General features: G+C 48.8%; 1 protein-coding gene across 2 annotated transcripts in view; it reads right to left on the bottom strand.

Annotated features, from left to right (window-relative positions):
• Positions 1–2010: 2010 nt before the first annotated feature.
• Positions 2011–27440, bottom strand: part of Zcchc14 (zinc finger CCHC-type containing 14) — a 47615-nt gene continuing 22185 nt past the window's right edge. The window contains exons 2-13 of one of the 2 annotated variants that reach the window (XM_051169198.1): positions 26144–26267; positions 19276–19349; positions 12333–12404; positions 10830–10939; positions 10047–10141; positions 9911–9965; positions 9158–9440; positions 7891–7982; positions 7296–7423; positions 6312–6452; positions 4768–6228; positions 2011–3524 (exon numbers count right to left, since the gene is read on the bottom strand). In XM_051169198.1, the coding sequence (XP_051025155.1) occupies positions 3505–3524; positions 4768–6228; positions 6312–6452; positions 7296–7423; positions 7891–7982; positions 9158–9440; positions 9911–9965; positions 10047–10141; positions 10830–10939; positions 12333–12404; positions 19276–19349; positions 26144–26267 (2655 nt within the window). In that variant the 3' untranslated portion in view covers positions 2011–3504. Of the gene's footprint in view, positions 3605–4767; positions 6229–6311; positions 6453–7295; positions 7424–7890; positions 7983–9157; positions 9441–9910; positions 9966–10046; positions 10142–10829; positions 10940–12332; positions 12405–19275; positions 19350–26143; positions 26268–27440 lie in introns of both variants that reach the window. The other variant, XM_051169197.1, reaches the window with a different exon arrangement.

Here is a 27440-nt window from a genome sequence, read left to right on the forward strand (position 1 = left end):
ACAGCAGGAAGGCCTGGAGTCCTAGGAATGGGAAGAGAGAAGAAAGACCCTGCCTCACTCTGTGACAGAGATCTGGGAATGTCAAACACTTGCATTTTTTCAAATTTTTATTTTCCGTACATTAAATTTACTCATAAAAACAGTCTAAAAATGTACAATTTTCCTTTTTAACAAAGTATAATAAAACATAAAAACCCCAAAAACAGAATACTTGACATTTACAATTCAAAATCAAATTAGCAGAATATTAAATATTTACAAAACTATATCTTTTAAAAATATTTATAAAGTTACATGCAATTTTGTAGAATTGACAAAAGAATGGCTCAAAAAGGGAGAATTGTCCTTCATTCCTAAAAAGAAAATATGCCCAATAGAATCTGTGAAGGTTTCAGTCTTGGTACCAACACCTCCTGTGTGAGCATGAGACCTGACCTGTGCTGAGGACAGGGGGCCACTGCCCCCTTGTGGCAGGGCAGAGACCTGGACCTGGTCTTGCCAGTACAGTATGTGGTTTCCTGAAATACTGCCAAACCCTGGCCAGGTCAGCAGCCTGGTCTCAGGACCACCCGATCTGCTCTATGGGAGTCACCTGCACTTTGGAAAGGACAGCTGTGCCTGCTCTGGCTCCCCAGAACTGTCCTTGGGGATGAGGATGAGCAAACAGACTGAGAGGCCTTGCAACCTTTTAAGACTTCAGCAAGTAATGTCACCCATTAGCTGTCGGTAAAACGAGCACATGTCAGACCAAACAGGAAGCAGAAAGAGCACAGGGACGGAATGAGGAGGGTGAGACCCAATTCCCATTGGGCTGTCCTCAAGGGACTGTCATAGCACGCGTGTACACGCCAGGCTGACCCACAAAAAGGACTGGAAGCCTAACAAATCCCACACAGAAACTGCTGACTACAGCATTAACAGGCCAGCTGCTGTCATCTTTGGAGATGAGCATGCCACTGCTTTCCTAAAACCCAACTATACGTATGTTCAAGAAAAATCTTTTGCCTGTATTGTTGAGTGCTAGCTCCCATTCCTCAGTGCTCTTCAGCAGTTAGTCTTCAGCATTAAAACACTTTTCAATTTTCACTATTTTAACCGTGAAATAAAAACTAGAAAGGAAGGTAGAAAATTGAGTTATGTTGCTTAAAGAACAAAAAAGTCACATAGCTGTTTTGTCCCAACGTAGTGCCCTCCTTCCTTCCTATGTGAATGTTCCACTTTGTACCCTGAGATGTTAACACAGGACTAGAGACTGATGATGCAGCCCAGGGCCATGCCATCCTAGGTACCACTTGACACCGAGCACTTTTAGGAAAATGACCGGAAAGGGCTGACTGTTAACAATGAAGTCTCCTGGTGATCAAATAAGTGCTGTCCAGGCTGATAGCATTTGCAGGCTCCGAGAGTGAGCCCCACCTGCAAATATCACCCATGCTTCCATGTTGTACGTGCTCCTGTCATCCTCACTGGCTTCACAGAAACGCCACACCACCACACAAGCTCTTCGGAAGGCAGCAAGCGGTGGCTCCCAGACACAGGCTAATGCTGCCTGGATGGCTGAGATGGTGCTGGAGCTCGCTCACCTCGGCTGAATCCCACAAGTTTTATGGGAGTTGCCACAGCAGACTACTGTCTTTCAGGTTAACGGCTGTAAGAGTAACACAACACTTCCATTCCCTACACTGACCACAAAACAAATAACTTAAATATGATTTTTTTTCTTTTGCTATGAGACAGTTTTCAACAATTTCTGTGTTGAAATAGGATTTATTTAAAATATTTCTTTGCTTAAAAAAAAAACCAAAAAATTTAAGTTTGGCTTTCAGCACATATCCAGGCCACTGTAACGGCCTTCAGAAATATTAAATCGTAAACATCAATGACCACTCTAAGTCTTCCTTATTAACAATACTGCCAATCCCAGTCTGCTGCTCTTTAAGGCAAAGTTGTGTCAGTTCTTGTGTTTGACATTTGTAGTGTTTCTGAGTAAGAGATCAACAGAGCATCCCCTAACACCTCAGAACAGATGTGACACTGTGTGCCGTGGACAGGACAGAGGTCTATCAATCCTGCACTGCACAGACTCCACAACACTCACGCCTTCCACGTGGGTTTCCACAGACAGGAAGCCCACCTTAGAATATGAAGCCTTACGTCACAACACCTCCAGTTCTAGGGCATTTTGTGATTGACACTAACTCTGCATGAGGGTGATTGTCCCATCTGAAGAATGGTCTAAGGACTGTGATTTTCTTCTCCATAAACAGGAAGCTGGAAAATCCTTGGCAAGATCTTACCATCAATTTTTAATATCGAAGGCTTCAGCATTTTAAATAATGTTATTTGAGCATAAAATTCCCTTTAACCTCGGAGGTCTAAGCCCCTCACACCTCCATTGTGCTGGGTTTGAACCCCACCCCTAGTCTGGACTGTAACTTGTGAGTGGTTTCGAGGAGTCTTGCATCTCTCTACTGAAGTTTTCCAGGCAATTTTTAACGGAATTAACTATCAACACACAGCCTACTACAAAAGAAGCTGACAGTTTCCAGTCTTGTTCATGGATCACAGGACTGGATTACCACAGCAAGCCCTGGGCTGGGGTCCTGGGGAAGCCACTTGACACGTGACAGCTTGCCAGCTTCTTACAGAACGAGGAGCATCGGTCACAGCCAACTCATAAAGACGAGTCATTCCCATGTCCTCAAGAGTTAGTTCTTGTTTGGAGAGAGCAGGCTCAAAGCCACCAATGGGAGGGGTGGTCTCAAGCCTCGGTGACTGGATTCCCTGGGACTTGGACCCTTAGAAATGAAGTTGTCGAGAGTGAGCTATGTCTTATTTACTAATATAGTGTAAATCTCTTTACAGAAAAAAATATTAAAAACCTGGAACTGCTCCAAGTGTCTACAGAAGGACACTCTGCAACCTCTGGGTATACTAGGCTGAGCAGCCTGCTGGTGCCAACTCCAGTGCCTACCGATGGGGTCCCAGCAGAGCCTACCTCCCAGACTGTGGAGGTCCTTGTCAGGTAGTGCAATCCTTAAGAAGCCAGACATGAGGCTCCCCATTCTAGGAAATAGCAAAATCCAGTTGGCACTTCCTAGGCCAAAAGAGTCCTGGATCCGACTGGGGAACTCCACTTGAGAGAACTCTGACCTGCAGTCTTGACTCAGGTCATGCATAGCTGCCCTGGAATTATGTGTGCGCCTGGAAGGACCAGCGATCTTCAGGAGACAGGTCTTCACACTGCAGCAATGGTGTGATGGCCACACTACTGCCGCAGAGATGTCCACTAGGCAATCCTTTTATCAAGCTCCAAACTAGGAATTTGGCAAAGAAATCGAGTTTGATGCATGCCTACGCTAGATTCTCTATCCAGTATAGTAAAGTAAAGCACCTTTGGGTTAAAAATATTGGCTCCACAGCAACTCGACTTCAGCTCTCTGTGATTTTCCTTAGATCTCCATGGCTCCACAGCAACTTGACCTCAGTTCTCTATGTGAATTTTCATGGCTTAATAAAATGTTCTGTTGCCAAAAAAAAAAAAAGGATCAGTCCGTGGAGTCCAGACTTTCTGCTGGAGGGGCGTATTTCAACCTAAAAGTTCCTGGAGAGAGAGAGAAAAAGGAGAAAGAGAAAGAGAGAAAGAAAGAGAGAGAAAGAGAGAGAGAGAGAGAGAGAGAGAAGAGAGTGAAGCCTGAGTCAGTTGTAGACGTGCACACACCACCCACCTGCCCTGAGAAGCCACCTAGGACTGACCACTCCCATGCACAGCTGGAGGTCAGGGGTCTCCAGCACCTTCTCGGGGAAGTGATCAAGAGAGCACCACAGCTCATCTTTCCATGCCTTGATCTCCTTCTCTGGACATGGACCTTGTACCCAAGAGAGCAGCACACACGCTTGGGCAGAGAAGGCAGCAACCTGTACCACCACTGCTCTGTCACGTCAGTTCTGCAGGTGGGGAGGACCAACAGGAGACTGTACAATTCTGAGATGGAGGTGCTAGGCTTCCAGAGTTGGGCAAAGTGGGACCAATTTTCTTAACCATAATGAAAAATTTCCAAAATGCACAGCAAGAGTAAACCTAGCGCTCTAGGTGTGTGATATGTGTTAATAAATCCCTATACTCTGGAGGCTGAGACCAGACAATAAAACAAGACAGGAGTAAGGCTGGCAATAAAGCAGTAGACATATTTAAATCTGAATAACAAAGGCAAACTATAGGAAGTAAGAAACAATGGGAAGGAAGCAGCAGCCAATCAGCAAGACAGTCTAACATAAGGGCACACACTCACACTGACTGGACAACGCAGTGGAGAGGGCTGGGCTGGCTAGGACTCCTTACCTGACCACACTACCCTTAGTTTTTAACATAGCCTCCAGGATGTGGCAGAGATCACTGAGTTCCACCCAGCTATTTCTGTTTAGACAAGGAGGATCTGAGGCGATCTTTGTGTTTTTTGTTGTTTTTAAGGTGTGTGTGTGTGCGTGTGTGCGTGTGTGTGTGTGTGTGTGTGTGTGTGTGTGTGTGTGTTCGTGTGTGCAGGTGCATAGAGAGGCCAGTAGAGGGCAGTGGATTCCCTAGAGCTAAAATTACAAGCAGTTATGAATGGCCCAACATGGGTATAGAAACTGAACCCAGATCCCTTTAAATAAGCTGGCTTTAAAAACAAGTTTACTATGTTTTCAACAAGCCAAGCAGCCATGGGCACTTCTCTCAGGAGCCACAAGCAGTAGAGCCAGGAAGATGCAGCACCTGCCAGTGTTTACCTTGCCGGTTGAAGTCCATGGACGGTTGTTTGCAGTCCTGAGCACGGTGGCCAGTGGCCCCACAGTTGTAACAGGAGAGATTCCCACTCTTTTTGTGACTGGAGCCATTGGTGCTGCCCACCAGGCCTTGGGTTTGGTACACACCCGCTGTCCCAGCCATGAAGTTCTGCATGGGTGGCACCGCAAATGTAGACTGCCCACCTAGGACGGGGTCTGGAGTCACACTGCCACTGTAGGGTGCATGTACGACGGGGAAGGCAGAGCCACCACCATACTGCTGGGTACTGACATAGCCGTTACTACACATAGGATTGAAGGGGAGGAAAGGGAAGGTAAACATGGACGGCCCAGAGAATGGGTGCTGGAAGTAGTTGGCATAGCTGACTGTCAGGCCGCTAGAGCCACAGCTGCCACTGCACCCACAGGACGTGCACACAATGCAGCCAGGTGGGGGTGGCGCAGGTTGTGGGGGTGCAGGGGGCTGCTGATGGTGGTGGTGGTGGTGGTGGCTCTGACTTGAGGCAGGAATGTTTCCTGGGGAGCTGCTGCCAGCGCCGCCACTGTAGAAGCTGCTTTCAGGGACAGAGGAGAGGGCAGGGCTGGAACTGGGGGCTGGGCAACTGGGTAGAGTGGCCATGCTTGCAAAAGATGTAGAGGGGTGGCTGCTGGGGGAGGCAGTGTTGCTGTTGGCACAGAAGCTGCCCTGCAGTGGGCCCACAGGCACACTGCTCACTGCAGAGAAGGCAACTTTGGTGTTGGCTGTATACAGAGCAGTCCGGGGGCTGACTATTGCAGGGGGCACGCTCATCTGGCCGTTGTTGGGACAAGAAGTCTGCCCAGTGATGGCAGCATCAGCAGGAACAGATGAGGGCAGCAGCAGCTTGATGGGCGGCCGGGCCACATGCAGGACAGTGCTCGGTGTCCCTGTAGTGGCTGAGCTGCTCTCCACAGTCAGGGCTGGCTGCTGTGCTGTCTTCAGCACCCTGTCCAGTGTGGCTGCATGCACAACTTTGGCCCGGGGACCAAAGGAGACCGTGGGTGACACAGAGTTGTTCTCTACAAGGCCCGAGAGGACCTGCACTGGTGGATGAGGTGCCGCTGAGGGCAGTGTGTCCAGTACAGCTCCGCCAAAGCTTTTGTCCACTTTTGTGCCACTTCTAGGACCAGGCCCCTTGCTCCTTTCTTCCAGGGACAGAAGCGAGTGGACAGAGGATGAAAGGAGTGTCACGTCCGTGCTGCCTCTGTCTGACTTGTGCACAGAGTTCAGCATGCGGACAGGTGCTAGGTGTGAAGCTGCTGGCATCAGCTGTGGGGGCAGAGGGTGGTGACCTGCGGGGCTGGAGCCAGCCTCATTCTGCACAGGCAGAACCTGGGCCGTGGGTCTTGCAGAGCTAGATGGGAAGTGAGTCAGCAGCATCACAGGCTTCTCCTTATCAGTTCCCTCAGCATGTATGTCCACACCTGAGGATGGAGAAGACCGTTAGCACAGCAACTGCAAGCTCAGAAGGTGGGGCAGCAAACAGGCCACAGTACAAGTGTCTTACGTCTATCGCTCTCCTCAGCGCTGTCTGAGCTCTCCTCACGCACCTGCACACCCATGGGGCTAGAGGAGGAACTGGAATACTCAGAGGAACTGCCTTCCCGGGGCAGCTGGTGAGCCGGGGGCTCCACCTCCACCCGCAGCTCTGTGGAGAAGGCAGGTAGAGGTCAGCAGCTGTGTGGCGCTCAGCCACAGGCAAAAGAAGCCTGCGTGAACACTATGAAGCAGGGCACCAACCGCATTCCTTCAGACAAAGCTCCAAGAATCTTGAAAACTGTCACATTGTTAGGTGACAGATAAAGAGTACTCAGGGTAGTAAGTGCAAGGCTGAAGCCCAGGCACTGTGAGGCACCCTGTTCCATCCTGCAGAGTACAGAACAGCACTGTGCTATCTGCCATGACGGCTCCCTATGGCAGACTGAATTGTCCCAGATGGATAGGGGATTTCTCCTCAATCTGCCATGACTTGTTATTCATCGTCTTGTTGATGAATAAAGCAAAGCTCAGTGCTTCCTGCAGAACAACACAGCCACCCCTTCATTAAGTCCCCACCCTCGCCACAGACAGGGATTAGGGAAGAGGAGGACATGGGCTGAAAACCCAAGTCTCAAAGCCTCCCAAGGCTTCAAGGGGAGGACAGGAAGGACAACAGTGGTCAGAGCTCATGCATGACAGGCACCTGCGTAGCAAAGGGCCTTTCACCTCTCTGGACTGCACCTTGCTTTCCCCCACAGTGTAAGAGCTTGGGGCCTAATAATGATGCCCAAATAGCCTGGGGCCAGGCTCCAGTGTCTGGCACCTAAGGCCACCCATACAGTTACTTTCCTGTACTAGACACTACTGAGTCAGGATAAGGAAAGATAACTGTAAAGTTTTAAAGCTTGTAAATAAAAAACAAAAGTGATCTGAAATATAAATTCTGATCCAAAACCCTACCATACCACGCCTGTACACATGCTATATAGCTGAACCACAGGCCCTCACACACCTGAGGCATGGCTGCTACGCCCAGGCTGCACAGGCCCCACATGGCTGGTGGGGGTGACTCGGGCCACTCCACTGCTGGTGACCAAGGATGGGGCTGAGGAGCTGAGGCACCGTCTCTCTGACTTCTCCCTGTGAATGACACACACAGTCAGAAAGCTCCTCCCTGGCCACACTCCAGTCTCCAGTGCAGCTCCCAGGCAGGTCCAGAGACCAAAGGATCACCTGAGAACTGGGTAAGAAATGAAGTAACCTGGACACTGACTCTTAGAAAATCTACAGATTCTAACCTGCTTGGCACATGAGAAACTAAGATGGTCAGTTGGTTCTGTGCTGATTTGTTGTTTTGAGACACAGTCTCACTATGTAGCACAAGGTACCTCAAATTCAAATCCCCGTACTCCTACCTCAGCACCAGGATTGCAGTGTGGCCACACCCAGTAGAGCACATATCAAACATGGTTTCTCTATACAGCTTTGGCTATCCTGGAACTCACTCTATAGACCAGGCTGGCCTCAAACAAGACATCTGTCTCCCGAGTGCTGAAATCAAAGGCGTGCGCCACCACCCAGCACACACCACATCATCTCATGCTTACTTTTCTAGCTCCAGCTGAGTCTTGAGCTTTTTCTTTGCTCCCATGGTGAGGGACTCAAATTTATTCAGATCTTCTTCAGTAAGGCTCAGAAACTTGCATAGGAGAAACAAAAGACAATTACTGAGATGACCACAAGGACTCTGGAAGCACCACACTTGGAGCTGAGTGCAGGACAACAGATTAAAGGGATAGCAAACAAAAGCCCGAGACCACTTCCTACCGTCCTGCCCCCTGCACCTCAGCACAAGTGCAGCAGACAGCCACCCTGCAGCCCTCTGCTCCCTGCCCCTCACTGTCACTAGGCAAGGACGCACAGTTTTAACCGCTAAGCATTTCAACTGAAGGCTGTCCCTGCCCTCTGGAAATGGTCTTGTCCAGGTGCAGCCACTGCACACAGAAGCAGAGTATAGTTGCCTCGAGATGGTTCTTTTCATAAATCACCTTCAGCAACTTTGTGAGGACTCAAGTACTCTAGAAAGAAGGCATCCAGATGAAATGCTAACTACCTCATAGGCCTGACATCCCAGTACAACTAGCAACACAAACCCCCTGTGGGAGTCTGTCATTTCATCATAATTCTGAGTAGAAAATTGAAACTGATTATGACCAATGTTAGAAAATCTCGTCTTTAAGATTTATGGGCCCTCAGCAGCAGCGCTGAAAGCACATAGGCTGCACTCCCAGTGTGTACAAGGCTCCATGCCCGAGTCTGAGTTTTGGACATGTGGAGCTGTTAGTCATCTTGTCCAGCAGGGGGAGCTCAGATTCTGAATACCTTGTGCAGGTATCCTTTGGCTTTCTTCATCAGTGGCACTGCGGCTCAGAATGCCAACATGCATCCCTAGCCACAACTGTCCACTAACACAGTCTCTGCCATGACTCCAGCTCCTACTGGTAAACACAGCCTGGGCTGTCTGAGCGCTACCTGCTTGTGTCCGCGGTCACGGCCTGTGACATGAGCTATATTGGAGCTACTCTAAAGAGGAGTAAAGGGCAGCAGAATGAACTTTGGCCTGTAGCACTGTGAGGGATGGATCCAGTTCAAGTCAGAGTTCCTGGTCTCTTAAGACCTGAAAGTTCTAGAAAAGTTTGGTTTGTTTAGGCTACAGGCAGCCTGGGAGTGAAATCCTGGTCCCCTCTAACCAAGCCATGTGACCACCACCCAAGTTCTTCCATGTTATGGCATCTATAGTCCTTGCTTGACCTCATTAGGAATGAGGACAGAACACCAAGTACACTGTGTTGCGACCCTGAGTAACCAACATACCTTCTCCATGGTGAGCTGTTTAAAGACGGGGTAATATTTATGCAAACGCAGCTTCCTAAGCCAGTCTAAAATCCCATTTTGTTCCTGGGGCTGAGGGGCCTGAAGACCAGAGGGCATCAGGATGGTAGGCGAGTTGTCCACTTGGGTCCGGTAAGCCAGCGCTGAGCCTGTACCCCCTGTGTGGGAGCAGTGGGGCAGGGAAGCAGACGCACTGGCCGAGTGTTGCAGGTGGTGCTGGGTGCTGCTCTGTGAGGATGGGATGCCGGCCACTCCACACACAGGCCTGCAGGACAGGGGATAGTCGAGTGCAGACGCTGTTCTACGAGACTGCCAGCTGGCACCAGGAGGCGAGAGGTATCCAAAGCTGGCACCTACTCCCTTATGGTATCTGGTGTTCAGCACACCTGGGGTCCTGTCTACCACCCCCATTACAACTTCCCCCCTCACAGCACAGTGCCCATAGGACACTGCTGTGCCCGCATGCTGTGTGTGCCCATGTGCAGAGATTCAACTGAGCTACTGGGTGTCTGTCACCTCCAAGGAACACAATGACAGCAACAGATCACTGAGTTAAAACAAGCTGCTCAGCACTGAGATCATCATAAAACTGGGAAGCCCAAAGCTGGACCCTTTCTACCCAACTCCTCTCCTGCGTTATCCAAGACGTAGGCCAGCAACAGCTCTGACAGCAGCTGCTGGCAAACAACACAAGGGAGACAGTGCTGACCATGCTGGCTAAGAAGGGCTGCTCACCTTCCAGAAACGCCCATCATGGCACCTACTTTAGGAAGGGAGGGGTTGCCAGGACCTACAAAGTAGAAGGAAAGTAGCACAGAAACTTATAGACAGTAATGTGACTTTATTTTTATTTAACTATTTACAAACGTACTTGGACTCTGGAGCTGTTGGGAGGGAGATGGAGTGCTGAAGAACTTCCTAATGTGGTCGTGTTTCAGTGTGTGCGAAGGTATTGAAGCCAAATACCTGGAGAGTAACACAGCACCTTGTCAGCATTGAAATGATACTCAGAACAAAACAAACAAAAACATTAACATTGGGAGAATCTGAAAACTTCAGCCAAGAAAATAAGATATTAGAGAAAAAACAAGCAAGTCCCATTGCCTGACACTCTCTTTGCTGTCATTCAATTTGCATAGTTCCCCTCAAGCCCTTTAGCTCTACAAGAGCCCGTGGCGTGAGCACTGGAACCCTTGTGGCCCCGAGTCTGCTGGAACCAAGTCACAACATGAAGACATGGTCCCAGAGTCCAGAGAGAACCAGCCAGAGGCTGCAGCTGTGGCTCAGGTTTATCCAACACACACAAAGCCCTGGGTCCACCTAATACCACACAGACTGTGCAGTGAGGCATCCAGCCCTTGGGAGGTAGAAGCAAGAGGATCACAAAGGCAAGGCCATCCTCAGGCTCACAACAAACCAACAGAACCACCTAGGAACATCAGCACTGCACAGCGTCAGGGTTTAGCCACACAGTACAGCTGACTGTTTGCATCACACAGATAGCAAAACCCCACAATATGCACAGGCTTTTGACTCCTTCACCTCATTCTCAGCTCACTCTAAGGTGGTCTGTATCCTTCAAACGCCCACAACAGATAGTCCTGGAGATAAGGGACAGACTCACACCAGAACAGCCACAGCCACCTGGCCTTACCTCAGGCCTGCTTCCAAATCCACGTGGTTACGCTCCACATAGAAGGAATCTGGGCCAGCCAAGCAAGGAATGAGTTTGTCCAAGTTCTCTTCAGGGCAGAGCTGGGATAACTGAAAGAAAGGACAAAGCAGAAGGTCAGTCTTCGCAGCACACCAGCACCCTGCCTTGCTTGGTGACAGGCCTCAAGAACATCTGTGGTAGGACAATTTGGACCTTTCCAGCTGCTAGGTTCTACATACAAGCAAGACACCACACCATAGGCAGGTGAAAGCCCCCAATCTACTCAACCCCAACTCTGTGAGTCTAACATAATACGAGCCATAGGGCCAGGTCCAGAATCTGAACAGGGACCAGGCCTCCAAGGAAAGCAAAGACTCTTCAATGCCACGCCATGGCCAGCACAGATAAGGTGAACATATTCCCTGGGACCACACATGGCCACTATACAGAGGAAGACAGCAGCCAGCGGCAGAACAAGTACTCTGGAACAACCAGGGCCTTGTCTGCAGGGCAAAGGTCCTTAGCCCTTAGGGGAGAGACTATTCCTGGCCCAGTGTATAAAAAAGATCCCCAGCTTTTCAGGCAGGCAGTGCTCTGAGTGGAAGAGAAAAGCAAACATTGTCTGGCCCCAGAATAATGCCACAAAAGGTCCATGGGTACAGGACCCTATCTCACTGGGAAGGGGCTGACAAAGTCTAATCTCCAAAACCTAGGCACACAGCCCTGTGTCTAGGACCAAGAGCAGGACAGGATAGTAGAGAACCTTCTCTCACTCTTACCATAATAAGCCTAGTACCAGGTAATGGGCAATGGTAGCCATTTGAGAGAGGACACAAATAGAAAGAGACCCTTTTGTGCCTCAGGTGTATTGGGGCAAATGAGAGCTGAGTGTTAAGCAAGGCTCTCAAGAGCCTTCCAGTACTGCAGGCAGCTCAAGCCCCAGGAAACAGCAGCCCGTCAAAGATGATGTCCCAATGACACCCAGAACCAGCCATGCCTGCCTAGATTGACCCAAGGAACTCACTACTGACCTGATGGGAGATGAGTACCCACTGTACTCATGACTACTGTTTCTTCAGATTCTGCAGCCTTCCAAAGATAATGCTTAACATAAATAAAAATCTCAAAGACACTGGGTGGTGGGGTACATGCCTGTTATCCCAGGACTCAGGAGGCAGAGGCAGGAGGACCTCTGTGAGTTCGAGGCCAGCCTGGTCTACAAAGTGAGTCTAGGACAGCCAAGGCTACACAGAGAAACCCTGTCTTGAAAAACCAAAACCAAAAAAAAAAAAAAAAAGAGGGGGCAAGACAAGACAAAAATCTCAAAGACACAACAGAATATAGGGTCAGAGATTATATCAATGTTATCCAAGAGATAAACTGTATGTAGTGGTCCATGCTTGTGGCTCCAGAACCTCTCTGCTGATTGTCATGGCAGCTGAAGGATGGAAGAAGCCCTGATAGCATTGCACTTTTCACTCCTGGAGTCCTTCATCACCTTACCTTTGAAATAAATTCAGTCACTTCTGAGGAAGACTTGGTTACTGATGTAATTGAAGAATCAGACCATAAGACCTTAAAAACAAATAAACAAGCCTTAAAGACAGATGCCACACACTCGGAGTTAAACAAATAAACAAGCCTTAAAGACAGATGCCACACACTCAGAGTTAAATAAATAAACAAGCCTTAAAGACAGATGCCACACACTCGGAGTTAAACAAATAAACAAGCCTTAAAGACAGATGCCACACACTCAGAGTTAACTGTCCAGGACTCACTGTAACTACTGCCTGGTAAATGTTACACTCACACTTGCAATAAAGACAACAGTCACATAACTCAAGTCCATCCGTGCACCATCACATCACTAGAGAAAGGGCCACTCCTAAGGCACTGCTGCCACATGAGCACCCATGTGCACACAGCATCTAGTCACCAGAAATCAGCCTCTTCATCCAGAAGCAGGTGTCTGTGCCACACGAGTGCTGTGGCTGTGTCAAAGCTTGATCCCAGGCCTGGCTTGGGCCCTCAGACAGACGGCAAGTGTGGAAAAGGAGACGTCCTCCACAGGCAGAGGAGTCTGGGAAGAGAGCAGGCCTTGGTGGCAGAAGCTGCTCATGCCTGCGGGCTTGACACCTGCTAGAACCCATAGCAATGTGGCCAGCATGGTCTTCTAACCTCATAAAGCTCTTGGCACTGGCTGAGCTCTCATCATCTCTTCTTGACTGCCACACGCTTATGCTCACCTAACAGTAGCTACGCAGCTACTTCTGCAAGTGTATATGTTTTTTTGTTTGGAGGAGGGGCCTGTGCAAAAAACAACCTGCATCCACTTAGAAAGGCAAGGACAAGAGGCGTGAGGAGTAGGCTGCCTGGGAGACAAAGAACACAAATTTTGCCTAAAAGTCAGAAGTCATTGCTCAAAAAGGACACCTCGCAGTTACCCCTGATACAGAGGCAAGAGCTCAAGATGCCAGGCCTCCAATCCCTCCTCTTCATAGCGGAGACCTCTACCTGGGAGGGCTACAGGAATGTCTGCTTCCGTATCAGCACTCTGTATGGCAGCCCTCGGGAAGCCACAGCAAATGGGGAGAGGCCCAGAACTTCATGGGTGGGGCAGCTACAGACTCTTGAGCTACCTGCCAGAAGCGTGGCTTTCATGCCAACATGTGTGCACTTACAGGAAAATGCCTCTGTAATTTTGTCTCCCAACAATCCCACAAAGCTGATATTCCTAAATTTGGGTCATATTCACCCTGACATCCCAAGTTTGAGATGAAAACTTGAGTCACCCAGAACCTTAATAGAGACAGCTGGTAACCCGTTTCTAGCCAGAGTCTTGTCTTCTACATCCATTCCACAGGATATATTTAACCCAAGGAAAGCACGGAGTCCACAGCCAAACACTGAAGCAGTACTCCAACCCCTGTCATGATCTGACTGTGCCCTGTGTGTGTTCCTGAGATCCTTATCGTATCCCAGAACAGTGTTGGGGGCTCACAAACCAGTCCCAGAGATCTACTGGTTCACTTTCAGGTTGCCCAACTTTAGCTGTCCAGGCCCTAAGGCTGCTCTGGCCTCACACCCTCTCTCCACTCACTCAGCACAAGGCACTGGAGGAACACAAGCAACCACAAAGGCACAGAGATGTAATAGGACTCATACGCACCAAACCAGAGCTGGCACCTGCCATCCACCTCTAGGAGCCCATTCCTTCCCACTCCATGGGCAGGCCCTTGAGAAGGGTTGAGGCCAGCTCCACACGTAGCTTCTCTTCCTATTCACATGCAGCACCTCTGCTAGAGTCACTCAAATGGCAAGTTCTTCACTGTGTACCAGCTAGGGGCTGGGCAGATGGCCCCACCCAGACACAAGGTACCTAGAAGCAGGTACAGCCCAGCATCCCCTACTCTACCCAACCTCCCATCCATCTTAAGGAAGAAAGCAGCATGGAGGGTGAATGCCAGCAACCCATGCTCTCAGGGCCTTGAAGCAGAAGGGAGAGCTTGGCTGAGGCAATGGTCTGGCAGAGTAGGCAGCACAGGCCCCACGGAGGACCTGGAGGAAAGCCTCAAGCCAGCAAAGCACCACAGACAAACTAGAAACAGAAAAGCCAAGTAGAGACATAATGCCAGGGTAAGTTGAGTCCCATAAGATGGACAAGGCAGGTGACACCAAGACTCTTCCACTAGTGTATAATCCTTGGCTGGAGCCCCGAAGACTGCCAGAGGACCAGCCAGGGTGAAATCAGGTAAGCACACTCCCACATTCCTCAGGAAAGCCATGGCTAAAGCAGGTATGATGGCATACTCCTGTAATTCCAGCAATCAGGAGGCAGAGGCAGGAGGTTTCTGTGTGAGTTCAAGGCCAGCCTGGTCTACACAGAGACAGACAGCTACAGAGATACCCTGTCTCAAAAAACAAAACAAAACAAAAAAGAAACCATTAACTGCTGGAGGTCGGGGGAGACAGATGAGGCATCTCTAGTAGGAAGCATCAAAATGGTATTGCTTGGCTAGCCCTTAAGACCCTGCCAGACACTCAAAAACAGAGGACTTTCCAGGTAGTGGTAGCTCATGTCTTCTCATTAGAGTTTTTGCCAATGTGACACAAGCTAGAGAAGTGGTTCTCAACCTATGAGCCGCGGGCCCTTTGGGGTTGAATGACATTTTCACAGGGGTAGCATATCAGATATTTAATTACTATTCATAAACCAGGCCATGGTGGCACCTGCCTTTAATCCCAGCACTCTGGAGGCAGAGGAAGGCGGATCTCCAGGGTATCCTGGTCTACAGAGTGACTTCCAGGACAGTCAGGGCTACACAGAGAAACCCTGTCTCAAAAAAACAAAAATAATTACTATTCATAGCAGTAGCAAATTACAGTTATGAAGTAGCAATGAAAGTAATTTTACAGTTAGGGTCACTACAACACAAGGAAATGTATTAAAGGGTTGTAGCATTAGGAAGGCCAAGAAACACTGGGCTAGAATAATTTGGGGAAGAATGAAACTCAACTAAGAAAATTATTCTGTAGGCAAATCTGAGGCTCATTTTCTTGGCTGATGATTTACGTGGGAAGAGGGCCCAGCGACACCCCTGCAATTCCAGGCTGAGCAACTCATAAGGAGCAGCCAGGAAGCAGCACTCCTCCATGGCCTCCGCCTCAATTCCTGCCTCTAGGCTCCTATCTTGGACTCCTGTTCTGACCTCCCTCAGAGTGTGACCTGAGAACTGTGAGCTGAAATAAACCCTTTTCTCCCAAAGTAGCTTTGGTCATGGTGTTTATCACAGCAATAGAGATCCTAACTATGACATACTGGCAGCCATTAAACAAAAGCTAGAGAACCACACGGACACTATAGCGGGAAGCTCTGGGCTGTGTGCTAAGCACACAGGGCCGCCCACCACAAGCTGCAGGGCTCAAGCCACAGCGCAGAGGATGCTGCTCTTAGCTACGGTCCTCACTACTCCTACTTGTTCCAGTCCGTGGAGTCAGGGCACACCGACTCTCACACAGCAGTTTACGGTTTTGTTTGGTAAACCACACTTGGGAGGCTGAAGCAAGAGGATGGCGCACACAAAGGCAGCCTGGGACACAGCACACCTCAGACTCTACCAAACAGAAGAAAAGAAATGTTCGCTTTGCTTTACAGTCGATGGTAAGCCACACACAGGTGTGCAGTCAGATGTTTGGCACCTGTGAAACCCCTCCCACTAAGGACAGGTGAACACATCACTACTGGCCCTCAGCAGACTCTCATCCTTCCCACAGAAGCTTCTGGCGGGCACATTTCCTCACCATGGAGCAACTGCACTTTACAGGGCTGTGTGTAACTGGCTTGCATAGTACACACCTTTTTGGAGGAGACTGAGTCACTGTGCTCCCCCATTCCACCTGTGGGCTGCCCTGGGGCGGTCCACAGGCGGATGCAGCCTGAAGCATCACAATAAAGCTGTACGGCACACATGGAAACAAGGGTCTACAGTACACGTGACTCAACAGCGTGCTGAGGAGGAGTCCCTTTGCCTTTTCAAAGGGTCACTTGCTCAATGTGCCTAAGCCATTCCCTACTCCAGCAGCAGCAGCAGCAGCAGCAGCAGCAGCAGCAGCAGCAGCAGCAGCAGCAGCAGCAGCAGCAGCAGCACACAGAACTCCAATCTTAAGAGTGGCCAACCTTCCTCATGTCAGTTCCTTCCACGGGCAAGAGCTCTTCACCCGGCCATCAGACTGCTGGCACACCTTTCCACACATGCTCACTGCCAGCCACGCCTGTTTCTTGGTACTGTCTGTCCAAATGTTTTGTCCATTTGGTTCTTTTCTTTTTAAGATTTTATTTATTTTATGTATATGAGTGCTCTACCTGCATGTACATCTACACACCACAAGAGGGCATGAGATCACATTATAGATGGTTGCGAGCCACCATGTGGGAATTGAACTCAGGGCCTCTAGAAGAGTAGCCAGTGCTCTTAACCACTGAGCCATCTCTCCAACCCCTTTCTTTTCTTTCCTGTTTGTTGGTATTATTTGAGACAGTGTCTCACTATATAGCTTTGGCTGACTTGGAATTCACGGTGTAGACCAGGCTGGCCTTGAATGCATATAGATCCACCTGCCTCTTCCTCCCAAGTGCTGGGATTAAAGGTGTGTGCTTCCAAGTCTGGCCCTATTTTTGACTGGGTATTCATATCACTGAGCTCTTGAGAGTTCTTTGTAGATTCTGGATGTCAATTCTTCAGGTGCCCTCCCACTCTGTGTCTAGTCTGTTCTCTTCAGAGCCCTGGGCAGCAGCTTTACAGTAGGCAACAGCCCTATCTGCCACCTGCAACTTTGTGGGGGATGGGGGTGAAGACAGGGTTTCTCTGTGTAGCTCTGGCTGTCCTCGAACTCAGCTATCTGCCTGTCTCTGTCTCCCAATTGCTGGCCCCTAGCTATAACTTTTATAGAGCAAGTTTCAGGACTGGGCTCTGAAGCTTTTCACTCGTTTGTTTCCCAAAGCTTTCTGTTTTCTTCCAGAAACTTTATAGCTCTGACTCCCAGTCAGGTCTCTGGTCATTTCTGAGTTTACATCTGAGAGGGAGGTCTAGGGCAGATGTCTGTTCCAAGCCAGCCATTCTCCTTGAGCCTCTGTCCCCTATGGAGCCTACCAATTCTCTGTGGTCTGGTGCACTGGTCAGTCTCTGATGAGCACCAAGCAAGTCTGCTCCAGTGGGCCACACTGTTCCTCTGCCATTCTGTCCTCAGCATACAGCAATAACTACTCCGATCCTGATAAGAGCCCCTCCTTCCAGAAGAGGTCAGACAGCTGCACTACCAACATCCACCTTACATAGAAAAGCTGTAGACAGTTCTGGGTACCATGTCACCAAGCCCAGGTTCCCTTGCCACAGTAGCTACACTGAGGACCAGGGGATTCAAACCTACTGTGACAGACTAGCAGAAGCAAGGCTGGCTCTCAAGATGGCTCTATGTGGCCGGGCGTGGTGGCGCACGCCTGTAATCCCAGCACTTGGGAGGCAGAGGCAGGTGGATCACTATGAGTTCGAGGCCAGCCCTGGTCTACAAAGTGAGTCTAGGACAGCCAAAGCTACACAGAGAAACCATGTCTCATAAAAACAAACAAACAAAAAAGATGATGGCTCTATGCACATTACCTCTATGAAAAGGCCCTGATGGACTAAGAATGTCCCTCTCAGATATACTAGAGCAAACAGGACAGACAAAAAGGAGTGACATGGGAACACATCCTCAAATACCATGAGACACCCACAGCTACCACAGCATGTCAGAGCCCCTTTAGAAGCTGCTTGCCACATTACCTTGAGCAGGGCTTGGTGGATTCACAGTACTCTAATGTTACCCACAAGTCAACAGCCCCTAGAACCTACACCAATAGTTCTGGTGTTCAGAATAGGCCCACCTGCCAACACAACAGGGTCTCACCACTGAGCACCTCCTGAAAAACAGGCTCACACAGTACTAAACACTGAGCAGGGATCTCTTCTGCGTGTGCTTGCCAGCACTGCCAGGGCAGGTTCTCATGATCTGTCCATATTTGAAGACAGAATCTGAGCAATGTCTAACCTGCCATGCCAGGTGAGTAACAGAACTCTGATATAAGCCACCAATGCATCCCCAAGCTTCCTCTGCCGCTAAGTGAGACCAAGAAACAATTCTTGTCAACAAAATATAAGTAGAAGCTCTTCCAGCTGCTCTTGAGCATGCTCCTCCTCTCTAACCCTGCCTCCATTAAGGATGAAACTGTGAGTACTAGAGCCCTAGCCGCCGTCTTGGACCACAAGGCCAAAGACTACATACATCCTGCAAGCACACACAAAGTAAACTGGAGTTCGCCAGCACTGAGTGCTGATGGAAGCCTGGACTGCCTTCCTGAGCACTGTAACAGGGAATGAAGGGAACTCTGGACTGTCAAAGCCTTCCTTATGGCAAGCCTCTCATCACACAAGGGGCAGCCCTTTCTTCACGGTGTGTGTTTGGAGCACAGTCCCTGTGTAAAACCCAAATGGCCATGGCCATGTAACCAGCATTTACGTGGGTCTCACCTAGGGATACACATCTACAGACTTACTGCCTCAGAGTGCCCAGTGCCACAGCCTGGATTCCAGTCTCTCCAGACCCAGGGTGGATGCAACCCTGTCTCCCCTCCTGCAGGGAGAAGGCCACGAACAGGTTCAGCCACTGTTCTAGTTACATGTGACAAGGACTAAGTCCATGTGACCTAGAGCTTAGCTTCTCCCTGAGACAATGGCTATCCCCACACCCTAGCCGGCCCACCCTAGAGACACTTGCCCCAGCCAGGCTCCAGGCCCACCTCACTCAGCACCACTGCTCTGCAAGAAGCAGAGCTTTTATTCTGGTATATCAAGTGACATGTGTGCCCCTCAATACCTCCAAGGAGAGGGAAAAAACAGCACCTTACCTCAAAGGAACACTCAACACTTCTGTCATTTTTCGTGTGTGATAATCCCTTCAGGTCTATCTTTTCAACACTCACTGTAAAAACAAACACAAAATTATAAGAAGGAAGTAAGACTTTAAGACACACACATTCGCTGGGCACGTGACAAGTAGCTATTTCACACAAGGCTGCCAGAACCAAGATCTGAGTAGTACCTACACCAGCCTCACCTGACACTGGCATTTGGAAGACTAAGAGATACCCAGGTAAGAACCAAATCCCAAGAAAGGATTTGTAGGGGGCTTGTTGGGACTTCAGGTTTGTGAGCCTTTGTGCTGTCCTTCAAGACAGTCAACTCCTGGGAAATCCATGACCATGCCTCCCCACGTGAATGTCTGTATGAGATGCCTGGCACGCTCTTTGAGGGTCTCTCTTTATGGGCCTGCATGCTACTCATTGCTCAGCTTTGCTGCCAGGGCAAAAAATAGAAGCTCTGAGTGGCAAGGTCTGAGAGGAATCAAAGTAGTTCCCAGACATGATTACAAGGCTGGGGACAGACCATGCTAACGGAGACTTGCTGTCACCATGGAGCTCCAAAGGTTCACTCTAGCTACAGGCACTGTTTCTAGGTCAGTCCGGACAGACACTCCCAATCCAGCTCTCCACTGGGCATACACATGCTCCTCCAGAGGACAGTGCTGCTGATAATCCCATCTAGGGACTCAGCCTCTTCTGCCAGGCAACCACTGTCCACAGGCATGGCAGTCACACACGCACTGAGTGAGGCAACGAGAGAAAAGCAGTCTCCTCCATGTTCTGCAGAGATTTCCACACACAGAGAACCCTAGTGGTGGTTGGTGAAATCCTCAACAGGCTTTTACACACCCTGCAGGCAGTCTTCTGGTGAGAAAGCCAGTCCTGTGAGATGCTGAGGGACAGCCCACAAGTTTTATAAACAGAAGACGTAGAAGGGAGGGAGTGCGCGACCCTCAGCAATGCAACCTGCTCTGTGTGGCTGCACTGCGAGCATCCATTCTGGACACTGCTGCACCTCAGCACACTCAGCCCTGGCACAGACCAGCTGCAGGAAAAATGGAGGCATGGCAGGAACCCACAGGGAAAAGAGATATGCCAGCATCTTGATGGCCAGTGTGGTGCCCTTGCCATTCCAGCCACTCCTTCAGCCAGAGGCCAGCAGGAAGTAACCCCTCTGCAGAGACTCAATGACATCATTCTAGACCACCGTCTTTCTCTAAGGAGCAGACTGCACACCCAGAGCCTGCATAGGCCAGAGAATCAATGTGTACCCAGTGTTCCCAGACCAAAGAGCGTCAGAGTGCATGACAAAGGAAAAAGGAAAAGCCCATTTGGACCAAGGGAAGTGACTCAGACCTGGACAGGAAAACAGGCAAAGTAGATAAGTATCATTTAGCTGTTTGTATATAAAAGCATTTTGGAGCAAGGCCAATTGCTCACAGCCAGGCCACTGCCCATGAAATATGTTTTAAACCTAAGTAGAGACCTCACTGCCCTACTGCTGCCCTACAGCACCCAGCTAATTGTAGGCTCTTCTTCCAGGCTCCTGATACCATGGGCAAGGGCAGTGGCTTAGCAGGTGAGGGTGTCTGCCATCAAGCCTAATGACCTGATTCAATCTCTAGGACCCAAGTGACAGAAGGAGAGAACCAACCCTTGCAAGCCCTCTGACCTCCACAGATGTGCCATGTCACAGCACACACACTAAATAGATAAAGAAATGAATGTAGTAAGAATGTTTTACCACACCTTTAATTCCGGCACTTGGGAGGCAGAGGCAGGTGGATCTTTGTGAGTTCGAGGCCAACCTGGTCTACAAAGCGAGTCCAGGACAGCCAAGGCTACACAGAGAAACCCTGTCTCGAAAAACCAAAAAATAAATAATTTTTTAGGTTTTTTTAGTTTTTTGTTTGTTTGTTTTTTAGTTTTTTGAGACAGGGTTTCTCTGTGTAGCTTTGGCTGTCCTGGACTCACTTTGTAGACCAGGCTGGTCTTGAATTCACACGATCCACCTGCCTCTGCCTCCTGAGTGCTGGGATTAAAGGTGTGCGCCACCACCGCCCGGCTTAAAGAATGTTTTAAAACACCATGTTTCAGGACTGGAGAGATGGATCAGCGGTTAAGAGCACTGACTGCTTTTCCAGAGGTCCTAAATTCAATTCTCAGCAACCACATATGGCTCACAACCATCTATAATGTATATGTAATAATAGCACTGTATACATAATAATAAACAAATAGGTCTTTAAAACAACAAACAAAAACACCTCACCATATTTCATTATACTCTCCAACTTGGAGTCACTAAAAGCCATGGTTATAGGAACTGAAGTGGCTCAGTGGCAGAGTGCAAGCCAGGTCTGCATGTTCCAGCCCCAACACCACAAAGGCAAAACAAAGCTCACACAATTGACAACGATGAAGGACATGTAGGAGGCCAGAGACTAGAACTCTCCTCTGAGCAGCACCATGTACTGGGAATTGTACATCTCACACCAATGCACCATGGTTGCTGCCACCCTTGTCCTTTGGACAAGAGAACCAGAGGCACCCACACAGTGGCTTTGCAGCTGCCCTTAGGGTACCAACAAAGTTGCACCCCAGAACACTGCCCACAGCTCTGAACACCTAGGGCTGAGGTGTAGGGCAGTTGGCACCTTGGAAGCTCTATGGGAGCTAGGGAACGCCTTCCTCAGCCTTTCTTTCTTTTAAGATTCACTTATTTATTTCAAGACATATTTATATGTAGCCCTGGCTGCCTGGATAAATTTATTTCCTTTTTTATTTTTATTCTATGTAAATGAGTCAGAGAGGTTTAATGGACATTTTCTGGCTGTGACTGTTCTACCATCACTCCCTCTGTGCTTTGTTCTCTCTGAAGCCATTGCCACCCCAGGAATGACTAGGGGTGGGGCAGGCTTTAACAGGGCACCGCTTGTGCAGTTCCCCACAAGATTCCACTAATACCTTACTATCAAGACTGCCACACTGGGACAGGCCCAGCAACCATAACAACCCAGGAACACAAGCAAGGCTCACCATCTAGGACATTTTTGGGACAGTGGTTTGCATAGTCTGTTTTTACGTTCAGCTTCAAAATAAGCTTAATTAAATAATAAGGGTCGGAGGAAAGCATTTCCAAAGGTTATTCATACTTACTGATGCTGTTCAGAAATCAGGCTATGTAAATACTCAGGAATTACTATTCCAAACAGGGAAGCCATTTTATCTCCTGCACAATGTACTACTTGGCTTTCACTCCCACAGAATGCTTTAACACTTTGGGGCAAAGCTTATACAAGGCAATTGTAAAATCTCAAGTCCAAAATCCAGTCAGTCAGGTTGACAGATGGACCCCCTGGGTCACCAGTCCTTAAGTCAAGTTGGGAGTCAGCTACTGGTACACTCACCTGCAGGCTGAGGCAGGGCGTGCAAATGCACGCACTCCTCTGCTCTGCGCAGTTTTTGGTTCTTGACCAAATTCCTCAGAAAGGCTATGTAAAGGACATCTACCTCCTGCACTAAGGTAAGGTCTGAGCATTGGCTTCCATTACACTTCCTTCTCTGTATCTTTCTGGGATCCACTGCACCACACTTCAGAACTAGCAGTGTGTGGGTCCATATGACCCCTTAGCTCTGCCCTAAGCTGTGTGATCTCGGGAAATAAAGCTGACTGCAGGTATGCAGAGAGTCACGTGAAGGGCTGGCATTGTGCCAACTGCTAGTGTGGACTAGTCACAGTTGATACACATCAAGGTCTAGGGGCAGAACACTGCAGTTGTCTTGCAGTTAATACCAGCCTGGTCTACACAGTGAGTCCAGGTCAGCCAAGGCTACACAGAAAAACCCTGTCTAGAAAAAACAAAACAAAACTTTTTAAATTAATGAAACCAAGAACATTAAAAAGGGATCCAAATTTCCCTGGTACCATACAGTGGCTCTGTTGGGACACTCACTTATAATAGAATTTGCCTTTGTAAACCTTCTTTCCTACTCAGTGCATTTCTTTTCTTTTTCTTTTTCTTTTTTCTTATTGGGGGGGGGGGGGGGACAGGGTTTCTCTGTGTAGCCCTGGCTGTCCTAGACTTGCTTTGTAGACCAGGCTGGCCTCGAACTCACAGCCTGCCTCTGCCTCTCAAGTGCCTGCAGGGGCAAGCAGATCACTGTGAGTTCAAGACCAGCCTGGTCTACAAAGTGAGTCCAGTACAACCAAGGCCACACAGAGAAACCATGTCTCAGGGGGGAAAATCATGCTTTTATTTGGAGGTTTTTATTTAAGCCCAAGATTCATGAGGTTCAATCTTTAAGCTGTTCTTCATCATGATAACATTATGTAACAAAGCTATAAGCCTTCACGGTACACAACCCAAACACTACTCAGGCTGAAATCCTCCACTGTCTGATGGTGTAAAGTTACAACAGACATGATACATGTAAACATCAACTCCTTCATTTCCACCATTTGTAAGAACTCGATTATGAGACGTTTCAGATCTGCAGTTTAATCTCTGCCATGTCAGAAACAGACTAGCTACTCCAGTTCTAGGAATAAAGGCATAAATGCTCCCGTACTGAGCATCACTGAGCTATCTCCCCTTTGCCTGCACACGGGGAGGCCCCTAACCTCTTATGCTAGTAACAACTGGCACAGGGACTGGGTCCTGAGGCCAGCTGTCTTTTGTACAATGGTTCCCAACCATGGCAGGGAGTGAGGGAGGCAACCACTCACCAGGCCTGTGGACTTCCCATCCCAAACCAATAGCTCTGCTCCTACACAGAAAGGTAAGAAATAGCACAAAGAGAGACTGTATTCCTGGCGCTAACACTTTCCTTTCCTTCTTACTCTCTTCATCTCTGCATGTTCTCACAGGGCAAACATGTGCTCCAGGAGCTCACCTGTCACTTAAGTCTCATCTGCAAAGTGGGACATATTACCACTGGAATTAAGGGTTTCAGTTCCCAGAGTCTGAGAGCACTGTGAGAGAATGGGAACACAATAAAATGCTTTAGGAATGCTAAAATCCCAAAGCCTGTCTATTCTGTAAATTCCTTCATATTGCTGTAAGACATCCAAGACAGCAGAGAAACGCTGAAACTGGACAAAAATTCAGATGAAGTGACCACAGATCAATAAGCAGCACAGAGAATGGGATCATGAGAAAGGTACTGAAAACTGAGCTAGCTCCTGGTGGTTCTTCAATTCTACCCAGAGGCTAGAGAGGCTCCTCAGTGGTTACAGCATAGGCTCCTCTTCCAGAGGACCTGGGTTCAGTTCCCAGCACCCCATGCAATGACTCATAACTTTCTGTAACTCCAGTCCCAGGACACCAATGCCCTTTTCTTTTCTTTTCTTTTTTTCAAGACAGGGTTTCTCCTTGCCCTGGCTGTTCTGGACCAGGCTGACCTCAAACTCACAGAGATCCACCTGCCTCTGCCTCCCAAGTACTGGGATTAAAGGCATGCGCCACCACACCCAGGTTGCACTTTTCTTTTTCTTTATTTTCTTTTTGGTTTTTTGAGACAGGGTATCTCTATGTAACAGAGCCTTGACTGTCCTGGACTTACTTTGTGGACCAGGCTGGCCTCAGATGCACAGAGCTGTGCCTGACTCTGCTTCCCAAGTGCTAGGATTAAAGGTGTACACTACCACACCCGGCATCCAATGCCCGTTTCTAATGTTCACAAGTACTACACAGACATGGCACAGAAATACATTTAGACAAAACACCCATACATAAGAGAAATCTTTAAAAAAAAAAAAAGAAAGAAAGAAAGAAAGAAAGAAAGAAAGAAAAAGAAAACGAACTCCACAACCCTGGCCCTTGGTTATATCTCAGGAAAAAGCACTTTGGCACAAGGTGGATGCTCTGTGTGGTCTGGACGGTGCACAGAGGAAGCAGCCTGCACTCCGGGTGCCAACTCCATTAGGGTGGGACAAATGGTCAATGAAGGAACACAGTTTCCTGGGAACCACATGCACCATGTGCACTGTGACCTTCCCAGGATTGCTGTTACCCTCTGCACTCTACTATGCCATGGTCTCAAGACACAGATGTAGCACAGTAGCAAGGAAGCACACCGTCATGAACTGAAACCTAGCAGAGCAGATAGCACTTAGGCAGAGTGAGCACAAGCCTTTAAAGCAGCAGCATGGAACGTGCCTGTGAGATAAAAAGCTGGTGCCTGGGACACAAAAGATAGAGAAGGGCAGAAGGACCAGCTCAAGTTACAGAAGGCACGGACGGACACATGAGCGAGGAGCAAACCCAGGCAACTCAGAGCAGAGCTGGTCAGCCTCCCATGAGTATCAGAGTACAGGAGCAGTCAGGACAGGCCGGCCTAACTCTGCTAAAATCTGGCCCCACCAACAAGCTCATCCAGTTTAATATACTGACCCTATGACTGCCTAGGCGCTTCCTGAGCCAATGTGGCAGACAGTGAGGAGGACCAGGGCCTGTGATGAGAGGTCCATCAGCTACAGAGCCACAGTGAGTAACCCACACTCGCCCAGAGGCATAGCAGTGTGAAACTTCACTAAGGCTGGTGGCACTGGCTGAGTGAAGACAGAACAGAATCGACTAAGTTGGGAAAGAAGTGTTCTACAGCCCAGCTGCTTAGATTCTAGGCCTTGTGCTGCTGAGAGGATAATTAACCTTTTTTTCCCCTCCCTTAATAAACACTAGTATTTAAAGTTCATATTGCTGATATTTGGGTTTCTTTGGAGATTCAGGAAGATAACAGCCCCTCTGAGCACAGTGATGACACTAAGTCCCAACAGTCCACAGCTCTGTAGAATGCATGCCTCCGACCTGCACCTGGGATCTCCCACTAACATCCAGCATCCCTCACCCACCTTTGCAATGTTTTCCCAAAGGCCTCTTGGGCAAGGACTCCTCCGTGGAATGTGCTGATGTATGCAATGCATTCTCCAGACTATTGCTGATGCTGCTGACAGGGGTCTCAGTTCTGGACGCCACCTGAGGAGACAAAGTATCATCTTCTTAGTTTTTTCTGCACAACCTTGCTGAAAGTCTCACACACGTGTGGCTTCAAGTTTTCCTACCATAAACAATGCACTCCCTGAAAAAGATGAAACACCACCATTCACTCCTTTCCCCAAACCCATAAATGGTTCCAGGCTTCTATCTAGGATGGGTCATCAGACAGAACAGCAGTCTTAGCCATGGTGGCATGCACCATATGCCTTCATATGATACAAAACCCAGTTTTTACATCTTTAAATTAAATGCTTTCCTGTGACAAATTCTGCAGAGCTTTGGAGGCCACAGAAAAGCAAAGAACAGCACATCTGGCCAGGTACAATTTTTGAATAGCACACAAGAGAATCCCACAGCAATTCCACTTCCAGGGAGGTTGTGTAACCGTTCCCTCCCAGACTGATACATTCCATCCTCAAGGAAGCTCTTTGAGCACGACAGTAAACAAGTCAAGATGGTTTCAGGAAGTCCCTGAAACTGACCAGATTCACTAGGCCCCTCCCTGCCAGAGAAACAATAAAAGCTGAGTCTCTTCAGATGCAAGGAAGCGAAGCAGCAAAAGCTCTCAGATAGTGAAGCTGAGCTGGAAAGATGGCTCTCAGGGAACAGCTGAGCAGATGACTCTGGAGCAGAACAGATGCCTGGAAGAGGGTTAGACCAACCAAGGAACCTGGAAAGGATGCTCTCCAACTGGCTGAGCTGCCTGAAGGCTAGGCCGTGTGTTCCAGGTCCCCAGCTTTGTGAGCTGTCACCTGTGGAGTGCGACTTAGTGATGTAAATGTCCTATATGTAACACATCACCATAGTCATGTAAGGAACCTCAATAAAACAAACTGGCTCACGAGACTGGACTTTGATTTGGTAGTATTCGTGCTTTGCTCGGTCCTGGAATCCCAATCTGGAGCAAGTAGACATGTGCTGCATCTCTAGGATTTGCCACATCTATGGAAGAGACCTGACACCAAAAACTTCATTATTCAGAGACAGGGACCCTATGATATACACTATGGGACACCACAGCTGGACTGTGACACAGCTAGTCTCTGCCTTTTCTAGGGCTAAGGAAAAGATTCTTCTGTATACACACAGAACTGGAACCATAGGAACAAGCCTTGGTCAGCTGAGTGGATGTAGGAAAGGAGATGGGCTGCA

This window comes from Acomys russatus, chromosome 26 (genome assembly GCF_903995435.1).
Source record: "Acomys russatus chromosome 26, mAcoRus1.1, whole genome shotgun sequence".
NCBI lineage: Eukaryota > Metazoa > Chordata > Mammalia > Rodentia > Muridae > Acomys > Acomys russatus.